Raw genomic sequence first — 23,530 nt, forward strand, 5'->3', positions numbered from 1 at the left:
TGAATGAATCAGCCTCGGCTCAGACCCGCTTCCTCGCCGCCCCCTCCCCGTCCAGCGCAGCCCAGCAGCGCCGCTAATGAAATCGCTGTCGATGGACACGCCTCCGCCCGTTCCGCTTGTTAACGCCGCCCGAGGCTCCCGCTTCCTGTCCCTACTGCTGCGGGGAAGGGGGTCGATCTGTTTCAGGTGCGCTTTGGATCCCCCACCGCGTTTAGGTCAGGGAACATCTTGTTCTCCATAACTTATTAGAGGGGAGGGGGAGAGCGACCAGTGAAGAAAGACAGACCCGGAAAGTGCCGTTTGCAAAGTTGGAAAATCCTGCGTATTTGTTTCCCACTCGTGTTTGTGTTTCTACCACCCCAGTTGCAAGGAAGGCAGGATGCTGGCGTCGGGGCGCTCGGATCCCTGCACGAGTGAAACGCACAGATTTGTAGAAACTGCAGGGAAAGAGAAAGTTGCTCACACCTTAAGCTGAGTCCAACACACGCTATGCTGAGCATCCCACCAGAGTCCTGTGGTTTTTGAGGTTCAGGCAGACCTCCCTGACGTAGTAGGGTCTGGGCACTGCATGTGGGTTGTGATCTGCCCTAGTATTTCGCGGACACCGCCTCCCCCGCCCCGGCAGCCTCTGAAGCCCTCCCAACAAGGGGTTTGGGCGGGGGAATCACGCGTCGACGTAGCCTTCGTCTGTAGAGGACGCCGCGTGGGCGGACAGGCGGGAATCTACGCGGTGCTGAATGTCTGCATCAGGTTAGAGGAGTGCATAGCACCCAACCCTATCACAGGCCTGCTTGCAAGTGTATAAGCCGTGACTGTGCACAACAACCCATCATGCGTAATGATGGGTGTATAGTTAGCATTAAAACAAAATACAGTGGTACCTCTGGTTGCGAACGGGATCCATTCTGGAGCCCCGTTCGCAACATGAGCAGAACGCAACCCATGTCTGCGCATGTGTGGGTTGTGATTCGTTGCTTCCGCGCATGCATGTGACGTCATTTTGAGTGTCTGTGCATGCGCAAGCGGCGAAACCCGGAAGTAACCCTTTCCAGTACTTCTGGGTCGCGGCGGGACGCAACCTGAAAAGACGTAACCTGAACCGAACGTAACAAGAGGTATGACTGTACAGATAAGGGATCTTTAATCGACACCTACATTATTTATAAAATTATGCTGGCGGTGATAGTGATGGATATATCCTATCAAGCCAATACAAGTACACTCCTTCAGTTTGCTGTTGATGCTGAAACTAGGGTGACATATGTTTTTCAGCAGCTGTTCATGTATATTCAATGGGGAGTAGTCTGGCAGCATGTGTTTGCACATCTGTTTGCTAAGTCAGAAATTGAAATGCACTTTAGAACTTCTTCCAAGGAGACTCATAGGTCTCCCTCCCCAGAAGTAAAAAAGCCAACTTGGAGACACAAATATAGGTACTATACAGGTCTTTGAATGTTCTTAAGCTACAGATCCTGAGCTTCTGTGTCTAGCAGTGGAGCCTTGGACACCTTGGTGTTCTGGAAAGCTGGAATACATCTTTGCCCAAGATGAATCTTCTCCAAGCAGCGATGCAGAGTCAACAGCGACTGATGTGCACACACCCAACACTTCTGTGTAACACGATGCTGATGTAATATTGTTCATTTAACATGAAGGGGGTGGGAATCCTAATTCCACCAGAGTTATGTTGTGAGCTCTGCAAAGAAAATACCCTTCTGTTTAAATGTGTCAATGCTGTAAGCTCTGTTCTTCCATGATTAATGAGCTGGGCATAGAACAAATTTGTATTTATTAATGCAGAACTGTTTATCCAGAGCTGCAGTCAGATTTGGTTGAACTTCTTATTAGAGATATCACTGGAATGAGAAATGAATGCCAAGATTCTTTTTCTTTACAGCCTCTTTGCGTGCTCAGCACTTTCTTACGAAAGGCATGCTTGCTGCATGTAGGAGGGGAAGAGAAGAGAAAGGCAGAGTCACAAATCTCACGTCTGCTGCAAAGTCTCTCTGTCATCAACCTGAGTGGGAGCAGTACCTAGGCATTGCTATACAAGTTTGCAGACAGATGCAGAGCTTGGACCAGCCTTCACTGTGCCCCATCAGTCAGAATTCTTGGCCCCTCTGGTGCCTTTAGTGCCATATCACATTGATACCCTGTTATGGTGACCTCTCCCTCACTTCTGATAGAGTCACACTTCTCTGAATTTTGCCATGCAGTTCTCCAGCCAATAAGATGAAACTGAAGAGACCAATACAGTGGTACCTTGCTTCTCAATTGCCTCGGTACTCAAACAACTTGGAACCCAAACACTGCAAACCTGGAAGTAAGTGTTCCGGTTTGCGAACTTTTTTTTCAGAAGCCTAACGTGCTCCGTTTTGAGTGTTACACTTCTGATTTGAGTGTTATGCTTCCAATTTGAGTGCCACACTTCCATTTTGAGTATTATGCTTAGGTCTGTCTGTTTTTGCTATTTATTTTGCATTTTTGTTTTTGAGGCTCTTTTTGTTTTGTTTTTTTGTGACTGTGTGGAACCCAGTTCAGCTACTAATTGATTGATTGTGTGAGTGCAGCACATTGTTTATTGCCTTCATTTTATGGATCAATGGTTTTGTTAGATAATAAAATTCATGTTAAATTGCTGTTTTAGGGGTTGTTTTTAAAAGTCTGGAATGGATTAATCCATTTTGCATTACTTTCTATGGGAAAGTGTGCCTTGGTTTTGGAATGCTTTGGTTTTGGAATGGACTTCCAGAATGGATTAAGTTTGAGAACCAAGGTGCCACTGTAGTGGGGCCAGTGGTCAAGAAGATGGTTTCTGCATGTGCTGTAGAGGGAAGTGAGGGGCAGATGCAGCTCATCCATCTTGGAAGGAAGCCCATCAAAGAGAAGGAAAACTCTGATCCTAAACTTCTGAAATATACTTGGTGTCCTGTAGTGATTTCATGCTCTTTATTGCAGCTTGTAAAACAGTGATTGGCTTGCCCCCCAAACCTCAGGCTTTTATATACATTGTTTACACAATGAGTCCCATCTGATTGGCTGATTCTGCTTCCTTCCTGGAGCCTGATTGGTCTTTTCCTGCAGGCCAATCAGTTGTTGCATTCTAGGATCCTACTTGCCTATTGTTCTAGGATCCAAGCTTAGTACATAACAACTTCTGTTGCCTCGTGGTTTATCTTCAGGAGAAGAAAAGGCTAAGGAGTAAACCCTACAGAAATCTGGAGTGGGGTCCCTAAGACATTTGGCTAGTGCCTTGTCCGCCTCCTTATGGCAACTCCTGAAGCCAAGCTGGTGCCAAACATATTGCTCTGTTTTCATTTGGACTACATTGGCAATGCCAAGAAGGAGAATCTTGACATCTGGGTAGCGTAGCCCAGGACCTCCACACACACAGCCCAGGCTTGTGCCTCAGGGAGGTCACTTCAGTACTGCTAATGCAGCAATTTGACTTCACCCTGGAAACACACTCCATTGTCTTTCGAGACAGATGGATATCAACAATCTCCAGCCAAGTAATGTGTCCAAAATGCTTATATGTGGGTAAAGCATACATAAAAATGTGTACAGTGAAAATGACATACAAAAGTATTTAGGAACACTGATTCCCCAAAAAGACTATATTGGGCAAAATCGCATACATCAATGTGTATATTAAGAGAATTGCACCCTTAAATGCTGGGAACTTAACAAAATGCAAACTGATGTGGAAATATGGAAAACTGGATTTAAAATGAAATTTTACCCTTCAATAGGCTTGGGGAGATGGGTGGTAGCCCTCTACCCTTTGGAAGCAAGAGGATGGTTTTTCAGTTCTGGCTTTGGATTACACAACCTAACTTGAATTTGACATATTTTAATATTTTGCGTGCTAAGCACTTGTAAGTCCTACTGATGTGAGTAGGAGAAAACGACACATGTACTTAGGGACATGGGTGGCGCTATGGGTTAAACCACAGAGCCTAGGACTTGCCAATCAGAAGGTTGACGGTTCGAATCCCCGCGACGGGGTGAGCTCCCATTGCTCGGTCCCTGCTCCTGCCAACCTAGCAGTTCGAAAGCACGTCAAAGTGAAGTCGATAAATAGGTACCGCTCTGGCGGGAAGGTAAACAGCGTTTCCGGGTGTTTCTCTGGTTTGCCAGAAGTGGCTTAGTCATGCTGGCCACATGACTTGGAAGCTGTACATTGGCTCCCTCGGCCAGTAAAGCGAGATGAGCGCCGCAACCCCAGAGTCGGCCATGACTGGACCTAATGGTCAGGGGTCCCTTTACCTTTACACATGTACTTAATTCTCCCACTGAAATCAATTAGACTTTTTTTTTAAGTGATTGGTTTTGGGGGACCAGATGCAAAATGGAATAGAACTACTGCACCTTGAATAGTTGTATAGAAGAGGGTATTTCAGCAAACATGTTACTCCTGTTCAAATTCTCTCTTCTATAAAACTATTCAAGATGAAGGAGCCCACCCTAGAGAGCAGCTGGGCAACGTCACTGGAACATGTTCTATATTTATATTACCTGGTCTTGTTCAAGTACACTTTTGTTGTTTTCAATTAATTACTATGTTCTCTTGCATCTTCTTCCACACCAATTTTCTACTTATTGCTTGGAGTATTTTTCCCAGTATTGCTATTAACCCAACTTGCCGATAATTTCTCCAACCTTTATTTTAGCACATCTTGAGGATGGGGATGATTGCCGTAATTGTTTCCTTGTACCTCACTGTGGTTGGTCTGGTTCACTCTGTTGTTTTTCTATTGAGTCTGAATTAAATAGGACATCCATCATTTGCAAACAATAGTGGGCTAAATTAATCCCGGATGAAACTCTACTGGAGCAAATGAAGTTGCTGCCATTCTACCTTTGCTCTGCTCTGCTTTGCCAATCAAACAGCTTGTTGGAATAGTGCCAGTGCTCCCCCCTTAAAAATAATGTTTAGGTGTACTCTCATTTTGACTCAAGAAAATCACCATTTTATAGTTAATATCAGGAAAAACAAATACAGTAAATGGACAAAAGCATTCACAAAATGTTTAGGGGTATGTGTCCCCCCAGAAAAAAGCACTGAATAGTGCTACAGTGGTGCCCCGCAAGACGAATGCCTCGCAAGACGGAAAACCCGCTAGACGAAAGGGTTTTCCGTTTTTCAATGCGCTTCGCAGGACGAATTTCTCTATGGGCTTGCTTTGCAAGACGAAAATGTCTTGCGATTCTTACGATTTTTTTCCGCTCCCCACCCCCTTTTTCTAAGGCACTAAGCTGCTAATAGCCTTTTAGCAGCTAATCCGCTAATCCCTTAAGCCTTTAATAGCCGCTAATAGCCGCTAATAGCGCTAATCCGCTAATCTGCTAATAGGGTTGCTTCGCAAGACGAAAAAACCGCTAGACGAAGAGACTTGCGGAACGGATTCTTTTCGTCTTGTGAGGCACCACTGTAATCATAAACACAGATTTCCAGCAATTAACTTCCAATTTCCTTTTAGCCTCTAATATAAACAATAACCAGCAATGTATAGTAAAGTTCTTCTTCCAAACATGTCAGTATGGGAGAATGTTGTTTGGTGGGCAACTGTTTTTTGCGAGTCTTACATTTTCCCCATTTTCTCTCATCATAAACCATTGCTTGACAAGTTGACAAAATGCTGTCTTAATGGAAATTTTTGGTGAGACAATGTGATATAGTGTGGCACTGTGTGTGTGTGTGTATATATATATATACATACATACATATACATATACATATACATATATACATATGCATATACATGGATGCAGGTGGTGCTGTGATCTAAACCACTGAGTCTCTTGGACGTGCTAATCAGAAGGTTGGCGGTTCGAATCCCCGCGACGGGGTGAGCTCCCGTTGCTCGGTCCCTGCTCCTGCCAATCTAGCAGTTCAAAAGCACACCAGTGCAAGTAGATAAATAGGTACTGCTCCGGCGGGAAGGTAAATGGCGTTTCCGTGCACTGTAGTTTCTGTCACGGTGTTTCCATTGTACCAGAAGCAGTTTAGTCCTGCTGGCCACAAGACACGGAAAGTTGTCTGTGGACAAATGCCGGCTCCCTCAGCCTGAAAGCGAGAAGAGCACCGCAACCCTATAGTTGCCTTTGACTGGACTTAACCATCCAGGGGTTCTTTACCACTTTGTATTTTCCTAGAAAATCTAGCATTCTAAAAAACGGAGGTCAGACCCAAAGTTTATTTAGATTGCAGTGGGTCTACTCCGCTCTTCCCTCAAGAAGGAATGAAGGGGGGGAGGGGTTTAATACAAAATAAATAAATAAATAAATAAATAAATGTAACATCTTGCTGCTGGTAAATAAAAATGGTATCACAAGCTGTTAATAGCAGGAATACAAGGAGGGATTTAACCAATAACTCACCCTAATATTGTGGCCGCATTACCCAACAGCTATCTTAAGTGAGGGTGTCTGTCACTGTATGTTGAAATGTTGCGTAATGTCCAGTAGTACAAGTGGTTGTAGAAAGGATATGAAGATACAGCTTGTATTCCCCAAGAGATGCATAGGCATTGATGATCATGATGTTGTTGTTCATTGAATTTATACCTTGTGCTTCCTCCCCAAGGAGCCCAGGGCAACAAACAGACACACAACTTAAAAAACCAAAAACAAAGCAAAAGTATTATGTTGGTATAATGAAAGTTAATGTCTAGACTGTTAGGAATGAATTCTCCAAATCTCATCCATCTATTGCTGTGTATAAAGCAGTTTGTTTTAAAAAGAGAATTTAGAGCAGACTTGTTAAATCTTTATAACTGATGTGCGCAACACATCCTTGCAAATTTCAGAGATCGTAAAATGAGAAGAAGATCTGGAATATTCAACAGCAGTTATTATTTATCAGTAACTCACAATGATGTTTGACTTCTTAATAATTGACTTCGTCTGCAATTGATGTCGGGCTAATGTGTTGTTAATATTCTAAATATCATTTTATAAAAGAGAAACACTCAACAGAACAACAACAATAATAATAAATGCTAGCCTGAGTGGAATTAACTTTTATGGTCTGTATATTGTCTGTCTCTTCCAGCAGAAGATTAGTATTGCATAGGGAAAGCATGAAAACATCCATAAAGCATAATTTATTTTATGCCATCCTTTCACCTCTCAGCAACATGATACATAATTAGATTTTACTGATGCTAAAATATGGTTTCAGGGTATGGGCTGAAGGCGCATGAGGCCACTTTCTTGCTGCTGCTTAGCAGGTCTGGTGCTGGTCATTGATGGGAGAAATTACCTCCTCAAAACCACATGCCCAGAGTTCCTTGACCATGACAGAACAAAGTTTCAATTTTCCCCCATGGTGGAGAATGGTTTAAACATTCCATTTCTTGCACTTCTTTGTTCTGGTCACTGCAATATACAGTGGTATCTTGGGTTAAGTACTTAATTCATTCCGGATGTCCATTCTTAACCTGAAACTGTTCTTAACCCGGAGCACCACTTTAGCTAATGGGGCCTCCTGCTGCCGCCGCACGATTTCTGTTCTCATCCTGAAGCAAAGTTCTTAAACCGAAGTAATATTTCTGGGTTAGCTCTTAACCACCATTCTATCCTTTACCTCTTACTCTCTTTGGGGACACTTTCTGCATTGTGTCAAATGTTGCCGTTCTGCTTGTGCAACAGATTTCCACTTGCACAATGTCGCTGTACCTCTTCCACTTGCACAATGTCGCTGTGCTCCAGAGGGTTGGAAGACCCCTTAAAAGAAGATTTCTTTGAGGGAGGGGACATGAGGAGAGAAGAGGAAGGTGAAGTCCCATTGCATGGGTCAAACACTGTTTGTGTGAGATCAATCAATTTGTAACTTAAGGATTAATTCCGTTAGTGTTAAAGTCAACTAGCCAAGATGGGTGGAGGTGTTGCTTAGCAGCCAGAAAGAGTAGCATGATCTTCACTGAGGTGGCACATGCCCTGATTGGCTGCATAGTTCTGAGTGGGTTTTTTCTCTGTATGTTGAGTTGAATGTATTCCTGCTGTGTACAAGGCCTTAGAATAGAATAGACCTTAAACTCTATTATGAATCAGCCGCATTTTGCTGGCTGAAAGAATGGGTGCTTCTTGAAAACACTGATGTTTTGGATTTGGAAGGTTTTAACAATGTATTTGGCTGGCATGCATACTTGTGGTACGACAAGGTCAAGGTTCATAGGGCCTTTAAGAATCACATTATCAGGAAAGCATTGTTTAATGTTTGGATAAGGTATAAGGTATAGAAAACAAAACCGCAAGATGGTTGTCACCAATGGAAGCGAAAGCATTGAAAAAACTCAATATGGAGGCCAAATGGCCGAATTCTGGGGCAAAAGGGAGACAGGCTAAAACTGCAGAGTTTTGAAAAATTAAAAAATAGAGTGAGAGATTGGCTTCATTATTATCAAATAATGGAGGCATATAAATTGGACAAAAAATTAGGCTTCCAGGTGGAAAAATCAAAACTAGAAACAGAATTGTTAGATCCCAAAGTTAAGAACTTCTCAAGAATGTATAACTTGCTGTTGAAATGGAATACTCAAGATGAAACGGTGAAATCTGCTATGATTAAATGGGCACAAGATGTTGGACATAACATTATGATGGCTGACTGGGAACAGTTATGGACCACTGGTATGAAGTTTACGGCATGTAATGCCTTAAAGGAGAATTTAATGAAAATGATTTATAGGTGGTACATAACACCAGTCAAGCTGGCAAAAATCTATCATTTGCCCGATAACAAATGTTGGAAATGTAAAGAGACGGAAGGTACCTTCTTTCACCTTTGGTGGACGTGCCCAAGGATTAAGACCTTCTGGGAAATGATATATAATGAAATGAAAAAGGTATTTAAATATTCCTTCTTGAAGAAACCAGAGGCCTTTCTCCTGGGCATGGTCGGCCAATTGGTGTTAAAGAAAGATAGAACTTTTTTTATGTACGCCACAACAGCAGCAAGAATACTCATCGCAAAGTATTGGAAGACACAAGAGCTACCCACTCAGGAAGAATGGCAGATGAAGCTGATGGACTATATGGAAATGGCGGAAATGACTGGCAGAATCCGAGACCAGGGAGAAGAGTCGATGGAAGAAGATTGGAAAAAATTTAAAGTATATTTACAGAAATATTGCAAAATTAATGAATGTTAGAAGAATATTGGAATGAAGTTACATGGTTTTAGCAGAAGTGTTATTAAGAACTATATGAATATTAATTGTTAATGCACTAAAGTGGAAAATTTAAAGTTAAATTGTGTTAGGATAAATTATAGAACAAAAATTGAGAAAGAGGGAAAGGATTTGTTGAACCAGCTAATTTGAACCAGAATACAAAAAAGGGAGGTGCGAGGAAGTCGAGGAAACAAGCAAATGAAAGATAAAGATATGAAATTTGGATGTGTTTTTAAATGTTTTTGCTTTTTCTTGTTGTTTTGTGGTATTGTTTATTTTTTTTACTTTTGATGTATTGTTTGTTGAATTTCTGTATTTTTTTTTACCTTTTTTCTTTCTGTAACTAAAACATCTAATAAATATTATTTAAAAAACAACAACAAGGCCTTAGAATAACAAAAATCTGTTGGTTTATTTCTCCTCAGATTATACACTGTTTTGTTCAGTTTCCTTAGTAAAGTAAATACTTTTCTCGTTGGACTCTCTCTGTGTTATTTAAGAGACTCTATTAATAGTCTCTGCAGTGCTGGATACAACCCGCTTTGCAATCCACTTTGAATTATGTATCCACTTGTGTGTTCAGACCTTTAAACCTCCCCCTTAAATAAATTCAGACAAGATTCAAATTTTGGTCTGGTTTTGGCAGAATTTAGGCCACAACTTTATTGATTACAGCAAGTGAGTGGTTGCATAGGCTCTGGTTCGACTAGCTCCCTACACCGTTGCAGGTAGCGCTGACCCAGGGCACCAGCATAGGTCAGCCTAGGGTGAACATCTGGATAAGCGGAAAGCTGGGAACAAGCTATCTCCGCTACCCAAATGCCCCCCTGGACTCAGGTTCGGGCACAACCCCCTCACAGGGGTTGACCAAACCATCGAGCCCCTGGATTCCTTTAATGGAATACCCTTCACATAGGGATGGTGAGAGTGTTCTCTCATCCCTATCACCTGAACCAGAGCCTATCAGCAACCTTACAAGTTGTGATGATTTGCTACACGGCAGGTGAAACCCAAATGGCCACAGCCAATCAGCCAAGTGGGGGAAATTCCTGCCATGCCCCTGTCCCAACGACAGACGACACACGGCGGCATAGCAAGGTCAAGCACGCAAGTCCTAAATGTAGGGAGAGGTGGGCGAGTGTTCCGATGGACGCATCAAAAGAGGAAGCTCTGGGTCACATGCAGAGGTATATATAGATCCCTTGATCCGTTTAGCATGCGTCCCATTGGCCTGATTAAACCCAGCATCAAGGGACCTACCAACTGGGTGTTGTGGCTATTCAATCGAACCCATCCACAACACAGGGTTTGGTTGCCAGGTCTCATCGCAACATGTGCCCTCTTTAAGGGAGGACCCGATTTCTAATAACTATTGCCAGTGTAAGAGCTGAGACACTGCTTGCTACCCATAACCAAGTCACATGAAGGAGGAAGCAGAGCTTTATTTCTTATTTCTCTGATAAACAATAATAAAACAGTATGGCTTAGAAAGGACACCATGCATTATCTATTTCACCCTTCAACCTGAGACCGCATGTTACATTTTGGAACAAAGTAAGAGAAAAATGTTGAACAATTTGGGCACACATTTCATAGTTCAGAGAGTCACATAAAATTCCTGGAAAATCACATTAGAATGAAATATGGGAAAGAAGCGCTAGAACATCTTTAAAAGCAAACGTAAAAAAGGGAACTGCATAAGATTTATTAATATTATGTTGCGCAACTTCTCATTCCAATGGGGGTGGGTGGGTGAATTTAGGATTTCTCTCTCCCTTTTTCTCTCTCTGTGCTTTTTTGAGCGCAGCAGCATAGGCTAGAAACACCAGTTCCTCTTGCACGTCAATATATTGACGGATTGCTGTTAAACAGCTGCTATTTTGAGTTGCCAGGTCTCCAAGAGGGGCCTTGTGATGCCAGAAGATTGGCTCTGGTGATAGCAAAAGTGGAGACTGTGGATGATGAAAACAAAACAAAAAGAGGAGGGTCTGGGGATGTTCAGTCCAGATAAAATGTTGCTTGCTTCCATCTGGCTGAAAGTTCTATTGATCCCAAGTGCTGGTTCATAGAGTTGGTAGCATTTGTCCTTCGTGGGTTATTGGCCCGTGCACCCTGGCCTTGGGACTCTTGCCTGTCTGCGATTACCATGTGTCTTGGCCCCACATGCATTTGCTTCATGTGTACCCCTATCATTCTCCTTTGCTACCCTTTCTCCTCCCTTGCCACCTCCTAGAGCCGTGACCAGCTACCTGGTCAATGGTCAGGTCTGCAATGATGGGAGTCGGAGTCTAACAACTACTGGTGGGTGCCATATTGGCTATCCCTGTTCTAGAGTAACCAGCCTGTTTTTCTACATTCAGCCTCATTTTAGAGATCTGCTTATGTGCATTTATTTATCTATTTAGAAGGTTGAGCAACTGCTTGATCTCCAAGAGGTGTGCAATATAGATAATGTGGTGCTAGTGGCAGGCAAGAACCACAGTCCATTCTGTTTTCAGGCAGGCAAGAGCATGGATGCAGTAGTTATGCTCTTTTTACAAAAGTTTTGAAGTTCTTGCAAGCTTCAAGGCCTTGGCCATTGTGGCAGAGCCAGAGTTTAAATTTGTGCCTTTCTCTCTTTAGAATTACGCTTCATCGTAGAGGAGCAGAGGAGTACGGCGTGACATGACCTGTGACTTTGCAAAACAAATTGCCGGAGACTGGGCAATCATCAGAAATAGCGAGTGGCTCAATTGAAATGCTTTTAGTCCATCTCCGAACGCATTTGTTTCATTACACACAGCCAGCTGCATCATTAACATCTTGTTCCATGCTGAAATTTGCTCTAATATACAGGCCAGACTAACAAGAAAAAGTATGCGAGGCTAGTTAGGCTTTTGCTTTTATGAAATGTTTCTATGGTGTCTGCTGCATTTGAAATGCCACGAAGAGATTGGGGCTTAGGACTTTTTGTCCTCAGATAAATCCATTCCAGGAAAGTGATAAGCTTCTCATTAAAGCAGCTACAGAGCACATCTCAAAAATAATTCCTTATGTGCTGGTGTGTGTGGAAGTCTTGCTATCAAACATACTAAACAAGGAGAGAAAAAGTCTTCATTTTTAATCCTCTTCCACTAACTTGCTTACCAGTTTAAAGGACCCAGTACAGAAAAGGCAGGCACTATTTGCAATCTGTTGATGCAGTAATTTTTACTCTTTTACTGTTGATGCAGTAATTTTACCAGTACAGTGGTACCTCGGGTTAAGTACTTAATTCGTTCTGGAGGTCCGTACTTAACCTGAAACTGTTCTTAACTTGAAGCACCACTTTAGCTAATAGGGCCTCCCACTGCCGCTGCGCCACTGGAGCACAATTTCTGTTCTCATCCTGAAGCAAAGTTCTTAACCCGAGCTACTATTTCTGGGTTAGCGGAGTCTGTAACCTGAAGCGTATGTAGCCTGAAGCATATGTAACCCGAGGTACCATTGTAAGAGTAAAATTAATGTACCCTGTATTGTTACTGAAGTGTAGGTGAGTTCCCACGAGGCAAGACACAGTGATAACAACAAGAACCTTTACTGAACTAACAGAACTGGACAACAAGGGCAAAGCATCTGCTTATATACATTTCTGAAGGCCTAGGCCACTCCCACTCCCACCATGATTGGCTGTCTAAGATTCCAAGCTGCGAATCATGACTCAGAGTGTAAGGGCCAATGGCAGAGGCCCAAATCATGAGATGTTCTGTGATTGGATATCAGGTATCGAATCAGAACACAGGGGCTCAGAATCCTTAGTCCAGACTGAAGGTCAGGCAAACACAGACCACTGAATATATAACAGTTATGCCATGCTTTAAGAGGAGTACAGTGATATAATCTGTTTGAGGACACTGGTGGGCATGCTTTCAACAAATCCAATAATCAAATTTCATATGGAGTGGGGGAAGTAAACAGTGCTTCAGTGTGAGATGTAGGCACCTAGAAATTGCTGGATATTCATGAAGATGGCATTAAATCACTTAGTCCTAATCCCTAATCTGCATCACTCAAGGGGGTTAGGATAAGCCAAGGTCCTATCTGCCAAGTTCTAGTAGTGGCCGGAGGCTCTGTCACTGTTGAGGCTAATATTGTGTTCATTGGGGTGGCTCCATAGGAATGGGGGATGAATTCAATTCAGTTTATAGTTAAAGGCAAACCTACACAACTCACACTTTCGGAAACCAAAAGAGCACCCTTCTTCAAAATTTGCATTTCTTTGAACTTTGCAGCTCAGTTTTCCAGCCAAGTAATGTGTACCACAAATTGATATATTGGGGTAAAGTGTGCATAGAATTGCATGTATTAGTGAAGATGACATTTTTAAAAATGTGTTATATTAGAGGAAATGCTTTTCAAAAAAAACTTGCATTAGTCAAAGCTGCATACAAAAATGTGCATATTAGGAAAAATGTGCATTAAAAATGCTGATAAATTTTCATGAGGAATTTCTTTGTAAAATAAATAAATAAATAAATAAATACCCAACCTGATGTGGAAATGCGGAGAACTGAATTTAAGAATGTGAACCTGTGAGAAAATGACCATGGCACAACTGCTAGTGGCGGCAGTCCCCCCAATGGCAATAGCCTATGACAAAGACCCAAAGTGGGGTACTTTGGGGGTGCAGCTGGAGTGGGCTGCTGTTGCCTTTGGATCTGCTAGAAGGGTCCAGTCCTTGGGATGGTCAGCTACAGCTGCTCTTATTTGCCATAAACTGAAACAACAGCAGCAAAACAGAAGTGGGGAGCCTGAAACGAACTAGAGGTTGCTTGCTCCCGGGCGGTTTGGTTGGCACATCTCAGTTTGCTCTTCAAACTCACTTGGATGCCATGGCAATTCCTTGCCCAGTCAATGTGGACAGAGGCACAGCTATCTTATTATTATTGCACAGCAGTTATCCTCCATATGGGGGCATGGTGCCAAATGTTCCTGTCGCCTGCTTCTATTCTGGGCACATTAAGTGGAATGCCAGAAGGAAGGCAGCACAAAGCAAACAAACGGTGCTGGTTGTCAGTAGGTCACTCTGGCCAGAGTGCTTCTCTGTAAGCTTTATGATAATTCAGTAAGTTTCTGTCGCCTGCTCCTATAATGTTAGTATCACAATCATTCCCAGAGAAATCACTGCTTAAAAACACAGCAATGAGCATGTGCTTGGCTTGACACTGTAGCTATAGCATGTGCTATTTGCTTGCTTGTTTTTTGAAAAAAAAGGAGAAAATATTTGTATTACGATATGATCATACACCTTTCCACTTGTAATAGGTTACACAGCACCAAAATGTCAAAATATCTTCTTCTCACCCATTACAGCTAAAGTATAGGCCCCTACAGGTAAGCATACAAAATATATATGCAAAAGAACAGCAAATCAGGATCTGAGGAATCAAAAGAAATGACAGACAGTCCAGCAGTATGCTTGCCATAGTGCTCCACAATAAAACAAATGCTCTGTTTAAAAAAGATAAATAATTTTTAATCAATTCATTTTTATTCTACTAATATTCCAAGGAGCTCAGGCTTGTATACATGCTTCACCACAAATTTTGTTCGCACAATAACCCTGTGAGGTAGGCCCTGCTGAGAGGTAGCAATTAGCTCAAGGTGATGTCATTAACTTCACAGCCACATGGGGATTTGAACCTGTGACTCCCTGAGCCTAGTCTGTCTATGAACCTGCTTCTATATATAGTGGTACCTCAGGTTAAGTACTTAATTTGTTCCGGAGGTCCGTTCTTAACCTGAAACTGTTCTTAACCTGAAGCACCACTTTAGCTAATGGGGCCTCCCACTGCCACTGCATGATTTCTGTTCTCATCCTGAAGCAAAGTTCTTAACTCGAGGTACTATTTCTGGGTTAGTGGAGTCTGTAACCTGAAGTGTATGTAACCTGAAGCGTATGTAACCCAAGGTACCACTGTACAGCGGGAGCTGCGGGAGGCCCATTAGCTAAAGTGGTGCTTCAGGTTAAGAACGGACCTCCAGAACGAATTAAGTACTTAACCCGAGATACCACTGTACACCCCCCCCCCCAGCTGGAGAAAGAATGCTCACCCTTTTAAAGAAGTAGGAATCAGAAGAGTTAAGTGCTTTTAGTTTCTGGATGTTAACAAATAGCTGCACTAATTGATCCTGAGGTGTAATTATAACTGCAGCTTTCAAATGCCAGATTACCTAGTGGCAACAAACATAGCCACTGGATCATGAAGGCTGTAACGAGATTAAAGTGCCCTGTCATAAAATTAACTGATTATAAAAACCATACTGTCTGCTTAAGGCAAAACAAGTAAAGGGGGAAAAAATTGCTTAGCAAACACTGTGTTATGTCATTGTTGAAGGTGAAGCAGAACTGAGGCTGTTAATGTCAATGCTATGGCGATTTTGTCTGGTCAGAGGTGGGAATATATTCTGCCTCCCTCCTTAGATTTTATCCAGCTCTACACTAGCCAGATATCAAGGTTTTCGAAGTTCAGAAGCAACCTACACCAACCAGCCCCAGTGCTTTGGAAGTGTTGAAGGGTAATAACTACCAGGATACTTTGCTTGAAGCAGGTCACGTACAGTTAACTCCCCTTGCTAGTTTCCCTTTGAACTTCTCTGTCTCTGCAGCCCTCCACGTCTGTATTATTACACTTGATCTTAGCCAAAAGGCTAAGACGTGGTGCTCGCTTTGGCAGGACATATACTAAAATTGGAATGATACAGAGAAGATTAGCATGGCCACCACGTCTATGTTATTGACTGGTGGTAGGAGAACTAACGGATAGCATGAGGAAGCTATACAATTACCATATTTTTTGCTCTATAAGACTCACTTTTTCCCTCCTAAAAAGTAAGGGGAAATGTGTGTGCGTCTTATGGAGCGAATGCAGGCTGTGCAGCTATCCCAGAAGCCAGAACAGCAAGAGGGATTGCTGCTTTCACTGCGCAGCAATCCCTCTTGCTGTTCTGGCTTCTGAGATTCAGAATATATTTTTTCTTGTTTTCCTCCTCCAAAAACTAGGTGCGTCTTGTGGTCTGGTGCGTCTTATAGAGCGAAACATACGGTATATTACAATACACTCATTTGACTGCTGGGCACTCAACTTGTGGGTTCAGGCTAGGGATGTTGTTTGACCCGAGACAAAATGGGATCTTTGAGTGTTCATATTTATAAACTGCAAAGCCTTGGGCTTCCAAGAGCTCAGTATAAACACTCAAAACCCCCAGTTTAGCTACTAGGCTGGTCCATCTAGCGCAGTATTATCTATGCTTACTGACCCCAGCAGGCATACTTGGAGATGCTGGGACCTTGTGCATGCAAAGCAGATGTTCTTCCAATGAGTGGCTCCTGTGTAGTGATGCAGGCCTAAGTATATTTCTGTAACAGCTAGAGGTGGGGAAATCTGTCAGTTTCACTGTATTTCCACTTCTCATTTCTCGGTCTTAAGTTCAGTTCTCCAAACACAGTGGTACCTCAGGTTACATACGCTTCAGGTTACATATGCTTCAGGTTACAGACTCCACTAACCCAGAAATAGTGCTTCAGGTTAAGAACTTTACCTCAGGATGAGAACAGAAATCGTGCGGCGGCAGCAGGAGGCCCCATTAGCTAAAGTGGTCCTTCAGGTTAAGAACAGTTTCAAGTTAAGAACGGACCTCCGGAACGAATTAAGTACTTAATCCGAGGTACCACTGTATGTGTAATAGTTAGTGATTTAAAAAAAATAAATCCTCAGCATTTTCATGCCCATTTCTCCTACCATACACGTTTTTTCTGTTTTGCAATTTTGCCTACTAGACACGTTTTTGTAAAACCGTTTTCTCCAACATAATGCATTTTTGTACGTTGTTTTTCACCAGTAGGTGCATTTTTGGACCCATCACTTGATGGAAAACTGCATTTCAAACTTCAGAAAGGCAGGAAATTTGAAGGATGGCTGTGTTTAGGTTTGAGTGCAGATTAGCTAGATAGGCATTTAAATTTGAACTGCACTGATTCTTAGCAAAAACCTTATGATGTTGCTTTGGCTTTAACCCACTGTTCACCCAGAAGTCTCTGTATGCCTCTCGTCCCATCACATAGTTTTCTTATTTGCACTTCATGTACGTATATGGCTCTTTGTTACAACTGTTATATATATTCATTTGCCAATTAACTTCAGATTCGAGCAGCCCCTAATTCATGTTGCAAGCTCTGTGGAATAGCTCAGAAATGGTTGTGAATGAATATGTATGGCCAGAGTGGTGAGCACAATTAATGTACTTAAAGATGTTAAGCAGATGTTCGTCATTAAGTTTGACATTGTGGGAGTATTATACACGCTGTAATCAGTGCTGAATACTGTACATTTTAATCAGTCTGATACCGAAAAACACAAACTGGAGAGAGAAACAATAAGAACACAAAATAAGCATAATATCCAAAAGGGATTTATAAAGTGAAGAAGTTCAAATGAAATACAATCTGCAATCTCTACTAATGCTGGTACCCTAATTAAAACGATCCCTTTGAGGCAGGCTAGACCAGAAAATAATTGATTTAGATATTTTCAGCTAAAGATGCCTTTAGTCCAATCCCTTAATGCAGAGCCCATGAGGGCGAAAGCAATTATTTGGGTCTTCCTTGCACTTTTAAATAGTATATAAATCTCCAATTATCCACCCCTGCCAATCTATATCTTATTTGTCTGGATGTGATATTTCACACTGACCTTTATTGAAGGCTCTGAGATGAGATTAAGCGTCCTGTGGATGTGCAGAAAATCTTGTCCCTCTCCTAATCAAAATCCAGCCAGAAAGGGATGGTTCAGATTTTGGCAGCTTTAACAAGAGTTGCAGCACCTTGTTGATCATCAGTGCCTCCTTCATTCACCACTTCTTCTGATTAAAAAAAAGAAACATAACTCATGTTTCCAGAGCACTTCGTTTGCAAAAGTCTGTGATATTTTTAACTTTTGAGATAGGTTCAGGGGAGACAGTGCTCTGCTAACAGAGCTCTAATCATTTGTGGGGCATGCCAAGTGTTCTTGGCAACATCCGAGAAGGAAAAGTGATAAACCTACTGACCCGAAGTATAACACATGCTTTTTGGTGTTGCATTTCTGCATCTTAGGAACATACGCTGGTTTTATACTAAGACCATTAGTCTATTTAGCTCTGTGCTCTCTAGGTTAAGTGGTGGAGCTTCATGCTCTAGCACCGGGGGGCAGAGAGTAGGCTGGGGCGTGGCTGGCACGCGTCCTGGGGGCATGATGTGTACCCTGGGGGTGTGGTATGCATACCGGGGTGTGGCGTGCCGTCCACAGGGCATGGCGCATGTCCTGGGGGCATGGCACGCAGCGTGCACGGGAGCAGCCACGATGACACCCCACCAGGATCGCGCTGCTGGGGGCAGTGCACTCCCCCCTCTTCCTCCGCCAGTGTCTAGGTTGACTGATCGTGACTCTCCAGGGTTTTAGGCAGATAACATTCCCAGAAAAGTTTTTAGTGTTTGATTCTTAATACAGTGGTACCTCGCCGGAGCCCGATTTCTATTCTTATCCTGAAGCAAAGAAGTTCTTAACCTGAATCACTATTTCTGGGTTAGCGGAGTGTGTAACCTGAAGCGTATGTAACCCGAGGTACCACTGTAGAGACCTATTATTTGTGGTGCAGCATCCCTTTTGCTTATGTTTATTTTTGATCCTGATTTATCACGTCCAATGGCTAGTAAACGTAAAGGGACCCCTGACCATTAGGTCCAGTCGTGACCCATTCTGGGGTTGCGGCGCTCATCTCGCTTTATTGGCCGAGGGAGCTGGCGTTTAGCTTCTGAGTCATGTGGCCAACATGACTAAGCCTCTTCTGGCAAACCAGAGCAGCACACGGAAATGCTGTTTACCTTCCCGCTGGAGTGGTATCTATTTATCTACTTGCACTTTGACGTGCTTTCGAACTGGCAGGAGCAGGGACCGAGCAACGGGAGCTCACCCCATCACGGGGATTCGAACCGCCGACCTTCTGATCGGCAAGTCCTAGGCTCTGTGGTTTAACCCACAGCGCCACCCTCGTCCCTTCCAATTGCTAGTACAATAAAGTTATTTGGATTGGATAAGTGTTTGACGTTGTATCATGTTTTTGCTATTTTTTTTTTTTGTTGGGAGCCACCCAGAGTGGCTGGGGCAACCCAGCCAGATGGGCAGCATATAAAAAATAATAAATAATTATAGCCCTACACCTGGAGCTTCTGTGGATTGAACCTGGAACCTTTTGAAGGCAAGGTGGGTGCTCTGCTTCTGAACTACAGCCCCTTTCCCCAAGTGTGTGACCTTATTTGCAAGGATGCCAATGGGCCACAGATCCACTTTCCTCTGACAATGGGAGCTCCTCCACCCCATTCCCAGGCAGCTGCATCTGTTGCAGTTAAGGATCAGAGGCTGGGGGTGTTTTCTTCCTGGCTATTGGAGCAAGTTGCATGTCTTTTCAGCTGGTACGTTGTTGTAGGAAATGGGAGCAGGCAGAATAGCAGGAGCAATGATACGGCACAGGGAAACCTAATGCTGGGCTGTTTTTGCCAACATGTAGTCTACACTGGTCTCAGTGATGTCATTATATCCTCTGCTCGCACATAAGCAGGAGATCAGCATGAATTGTCCAGACGCAAAGGTCAGGTGTATTTGAGTGCATTTGCCACCTCCAGGTCACAGCCCTTTGCCTTCACAAAACATGGCAAGTACAGCTCTTCCCAGTCGACATCCCTGGTTTTCTTTACAGATCTTGGGTGTATAGTGAAAAAGGAGTGAGGCTTTATTAAACACTTCAGCCATTGCATTTGTTTACTGAATGAGGCAAAAAATACCTAAGGGAATCCTAACTTGCCAAGCCCTGTATATCTGCAAAACTTCCACCTCTGATTGCTAGGTGGCAGCATTCTTGAGTCATGTTTGACCAAGAGCTTATATGGTTGGTGTATAAATTTGCTTTTTCCCCTGGAGGTCTGTCCAATACTTAGAAATTTCTTAGGGCATGTGTGCGTGTGTATTAAAAAACCTTAGTCTTTTTTTAATAGCTAAAATGCTTTGTTACAGAATGTGCCCTTCCAGCAAGCAATTTTATTAATTTTGTGGCACTCAGATTTTGTATACATACATACTGCTTGGGGGCAGGAGTTTATTTGCAGGCACCGTGAAACTGGTAAAGGCTTAGCTCTGGGTAGCGTGGCAGCAGCAGGACTGCTGGAAGAACACAATTTTTACACACACTTGTGTATTTACACTTGGCTGTGGTTTGGCTTATGGTTATAACTCAACAAGACCAATGTTAGACAATTTAAGGTGACTCTTGTGTTTGTTTCTTAATCCCAGCACACAAAACGGGTCATTTGCTCATTGCTAAAACAATGAGCTTGTTTGGGAAACTGTGTCTTCAAAGACAATGAATAGAAAAACCATTTCTGTTCTAACATTCCCCACCTTTGCTTTTTAAGTTGTTTACTTCATCATAATATTATGGAAGTGTTGGAGGCAGCAAAGACAGCCAGTCCAATTCTTTGTTGCAAATCAGCAACAGGCTGGAGCATGGGAGGATTATCCTGATACCCAGATCTGTGTATTCCTTATGCCTGGTAAGTGCCAGGAGTGTGTGCAGGAGCCGGGCCCTGTGATCAGTAGGGCTTCGCAGGACTGGGGCTTTCCTAAGTTTGTTCTGGAGAGGCAAGGCGCGGCCGCACAGGTGAGGCCGCTTGTTAACTCACTGCACCTGGTGGCTAGAGCCAGGAAGGGATATAAGGTCGGCATTTCCCTTCGGCTCTTTGCCACAGCAACACGTTTTCTGCCTTGGACTTCTTGCTTCCTGATCCTCAGACCTCGGCTTCTTGACTCCTTGCTTCTTGACCCTCAGACACTTGACTTTGTGACTCCCTGCTTCCTGATCCTTGGATCCTTGGATCCCTGGCTTCTGGACTCTCGTTCCTGCCTCCACCCCACCATCCTGCCCCTGGTCCTGACGCCCTCAGCCGGGACTTTGATCGCCCGTAGACCGGACCATGACAGTAAGGTCACTTGTTGGAGTTTGGAGCAGAGCCTAAGATTTGGCAGGCAGAGTGTAAAGCTCTATTGACTGGTTAAGTCCCATTATGTATATCAGACCTGGCCAATCAAGAGGTTTTATATTGCCAGCTAATGACAAGAATGAGTGAAGGAGATTCCCTGAAAAGGACTCTGAGTCCAGAATATAAGCAAAATCCATCCACCCGCCCAGCTTCAATGCATAAGATTCTTCGTTCAAATATCGGGACTACCTGGCAGTCAGGACTGTCTATCAATTAGCCATTCACAACTCATTCACCTCACTGGTCACATTATATCCGCATGGCATAGCAAATTGGATGCGAAACACATTCAATTTTTGCAGGCTTTCCCAGAAGAGTGAGTTGACTCTGATTTCTTTTTTGAGAATTGTTTTACATTTTTACTTCTTGTATTTTTGTTTTTATTCTGCTATGGTAATTTGTCATGCTTAGTGGCTGATAAATATTTCCATGTGAAGCGATCAATAAACAACAAGTGGGTAGTGCACAATCAGAGAAGATCAGGAGCGAATTAAGTCAGTTGTTTCAAATGAGAATAGACGGAAACACCAACATTTCCAACTAGGATGAGCCATTGGGAAAAATAGTTGGCGCTTCTCTGTTTTGGGTCAGCAAACTGACACTTTCCCCAATGAAAACTTTGCCTTGGTTTTAAACATGTTGGGCTTCCAGTTCCAGATCTTTCCTGTTATCAATTTACTCGTTTCTGATGTGTAAGAAAACTAGAATGAAAAGTAGGGTGGGGAATGACAAGACATGCCCATTTTCCCTTTACCTTTAACAACGTGCCATTTCATTAACTGGAAATGCTGCAACTGGGATTTCCAGTTGGTGCCATCTCATCATATGTTGTAAGGGTTGCAAATGCCAGTAAAGGAATTGCAAGAACTTAACGCATCAATGCAGAGAAAAGCCAAGGGCGGATGTAACCCCAAAGCAAACATGGAATCTGCCCACTGATGATGAAGACTGACAAATTTCGAAACCAGGGCAAGTAGAGGTTGAGAGGAAAGGCCATCTAAAAGCTATGGGAATTAGGGCTGGGGCTCAGAGTTAGTGATGGCTGAGATAGGCTTCCTTTGGATCGCATTATGTTCAAATGTCTACATGTGATAGGGTTAGCGCATGAGCCTTGGGCTTGACTGATAAGAACACATACGACCCAGGGCCTACAAACATCCATACTTGTAGTAGAAGGCCTGCTGGAACGCTCTCTCACAAGAGACCAGGGCCCTGTGAGATTTGACATGCTTCGTCAGGGCCTGAAAGATGGAGCTGTTCTGCCAGGCCTTTGGTCGGGGTTCAGCCTGACTCATTTGTATAAGAACAAGCATGAAGGAGGTTTCGCAGCCTGCTCACAGGTCCTTATAATATCAGTGGAAACAGTTGGTCCTGGCGAGTATTAACCGCTTTCAATTTTAACGTGAGGATTGTTATTTGTCCAGTTTTAATTTTAATTTATTTGAATTAATTTTGGGATGTATTTTAATTGATTGATTGCTTGTTTTTATGCATATTATATTATTTATATGATGTTAGCCGCTCCGGCTGGGGAGGGTGGGGTACAAATAAAATATTATTATTATTATTAGAATCCACTCACCCACCCACATCTGCTCCAGGTGGACAGTTTATGAGGGTAAGATATATGAACCACAGGTGTGTATACATGCATACCCTACTGCATGCCTACCCAGCTAGGGAGGAGAGAGAAACTGATGTGGTTAGGTGTTTAGTGCAAACCTGCTTTATTCACAATTTCTGAATTTTGTGGTGCAGTTCTTCACTCAAACGATCTGCAGAAAAATATGTGGATGTCAGGGGGAAAACACGTATAAAATACATATATCAGTGAAAACAACTTATAAAATGCATTACATATGGGGAAATTGCTCGGGGAAATGTGCACATCAGGTAAAATGGCATAGAGAAATGTGTCCATTTGAAGAATATTGCACGAAAATGCTGACAAATTTTAAAGAGGATTTAAAAGAGAAAAAGGTGCAGCAAAAAATGCAAACTGCTGCAGAAATGTGGAGAACTGAATTTAAGACTGGGGAAAATGAGAAAGAGAGAAACAGAAATTGACAAGTCTGCCCATCCCTTGCCTCAACCTTTGAACTCCTTGGAGGAAATCTGGCTCACTCCAATCCAGGTAACAACCAGGTAGCATGCACTTACCTTCAGTTAGAGAGATGCGTCCTGTGCCTTTAGACTATTCCTGATGACCTCTAAGGCATGAGATATTGAAGCTGGGAGGTGGGTATGGAGTCTGAGGCTTGCT

At 43.0% G+C, this 23,530-nt stretch overlaps 1 protein-coding gene across 1 annotated transcript in view; it reads left to right on the forward strand.

Annotated features, from left to right (window-relative positions):
• Positions 1-568: 568 nt before the first annotated feature.
• The window catches only part of LOC310677837 (uncharacterized protein), a gene marked incomplete at its 5' end in the record, with an annotated part of 47,386 nt that continues 24,424 nt past the window's right edge, over positions 569-23,530 (forward strand). Inside the window, 2 exons of the mRNA XM_083441025.1 lie at positions 569-750; positions 2,217-2,323. Of these exons, the coding sequence (XP_083297151.1) occupies positions 569-750; positions 2,217-2,323 (289 nt within the window). The remainder of the gene's footprint in view (positions 751-2,216; positions 2,324-23,530) is intronic.

This window comes from Podarcis tiliguerta (assembly GCF_965153285.1).
Source record: "Podarcis tiliguerta genome assembly, chromosome: 5".
Lineage (NCBI taxonomy): Eukaryota > Metazoa > Chordata > Lepidosauria > Squamata > Lacertidae > Podarcis > Podarcis tiliguerta.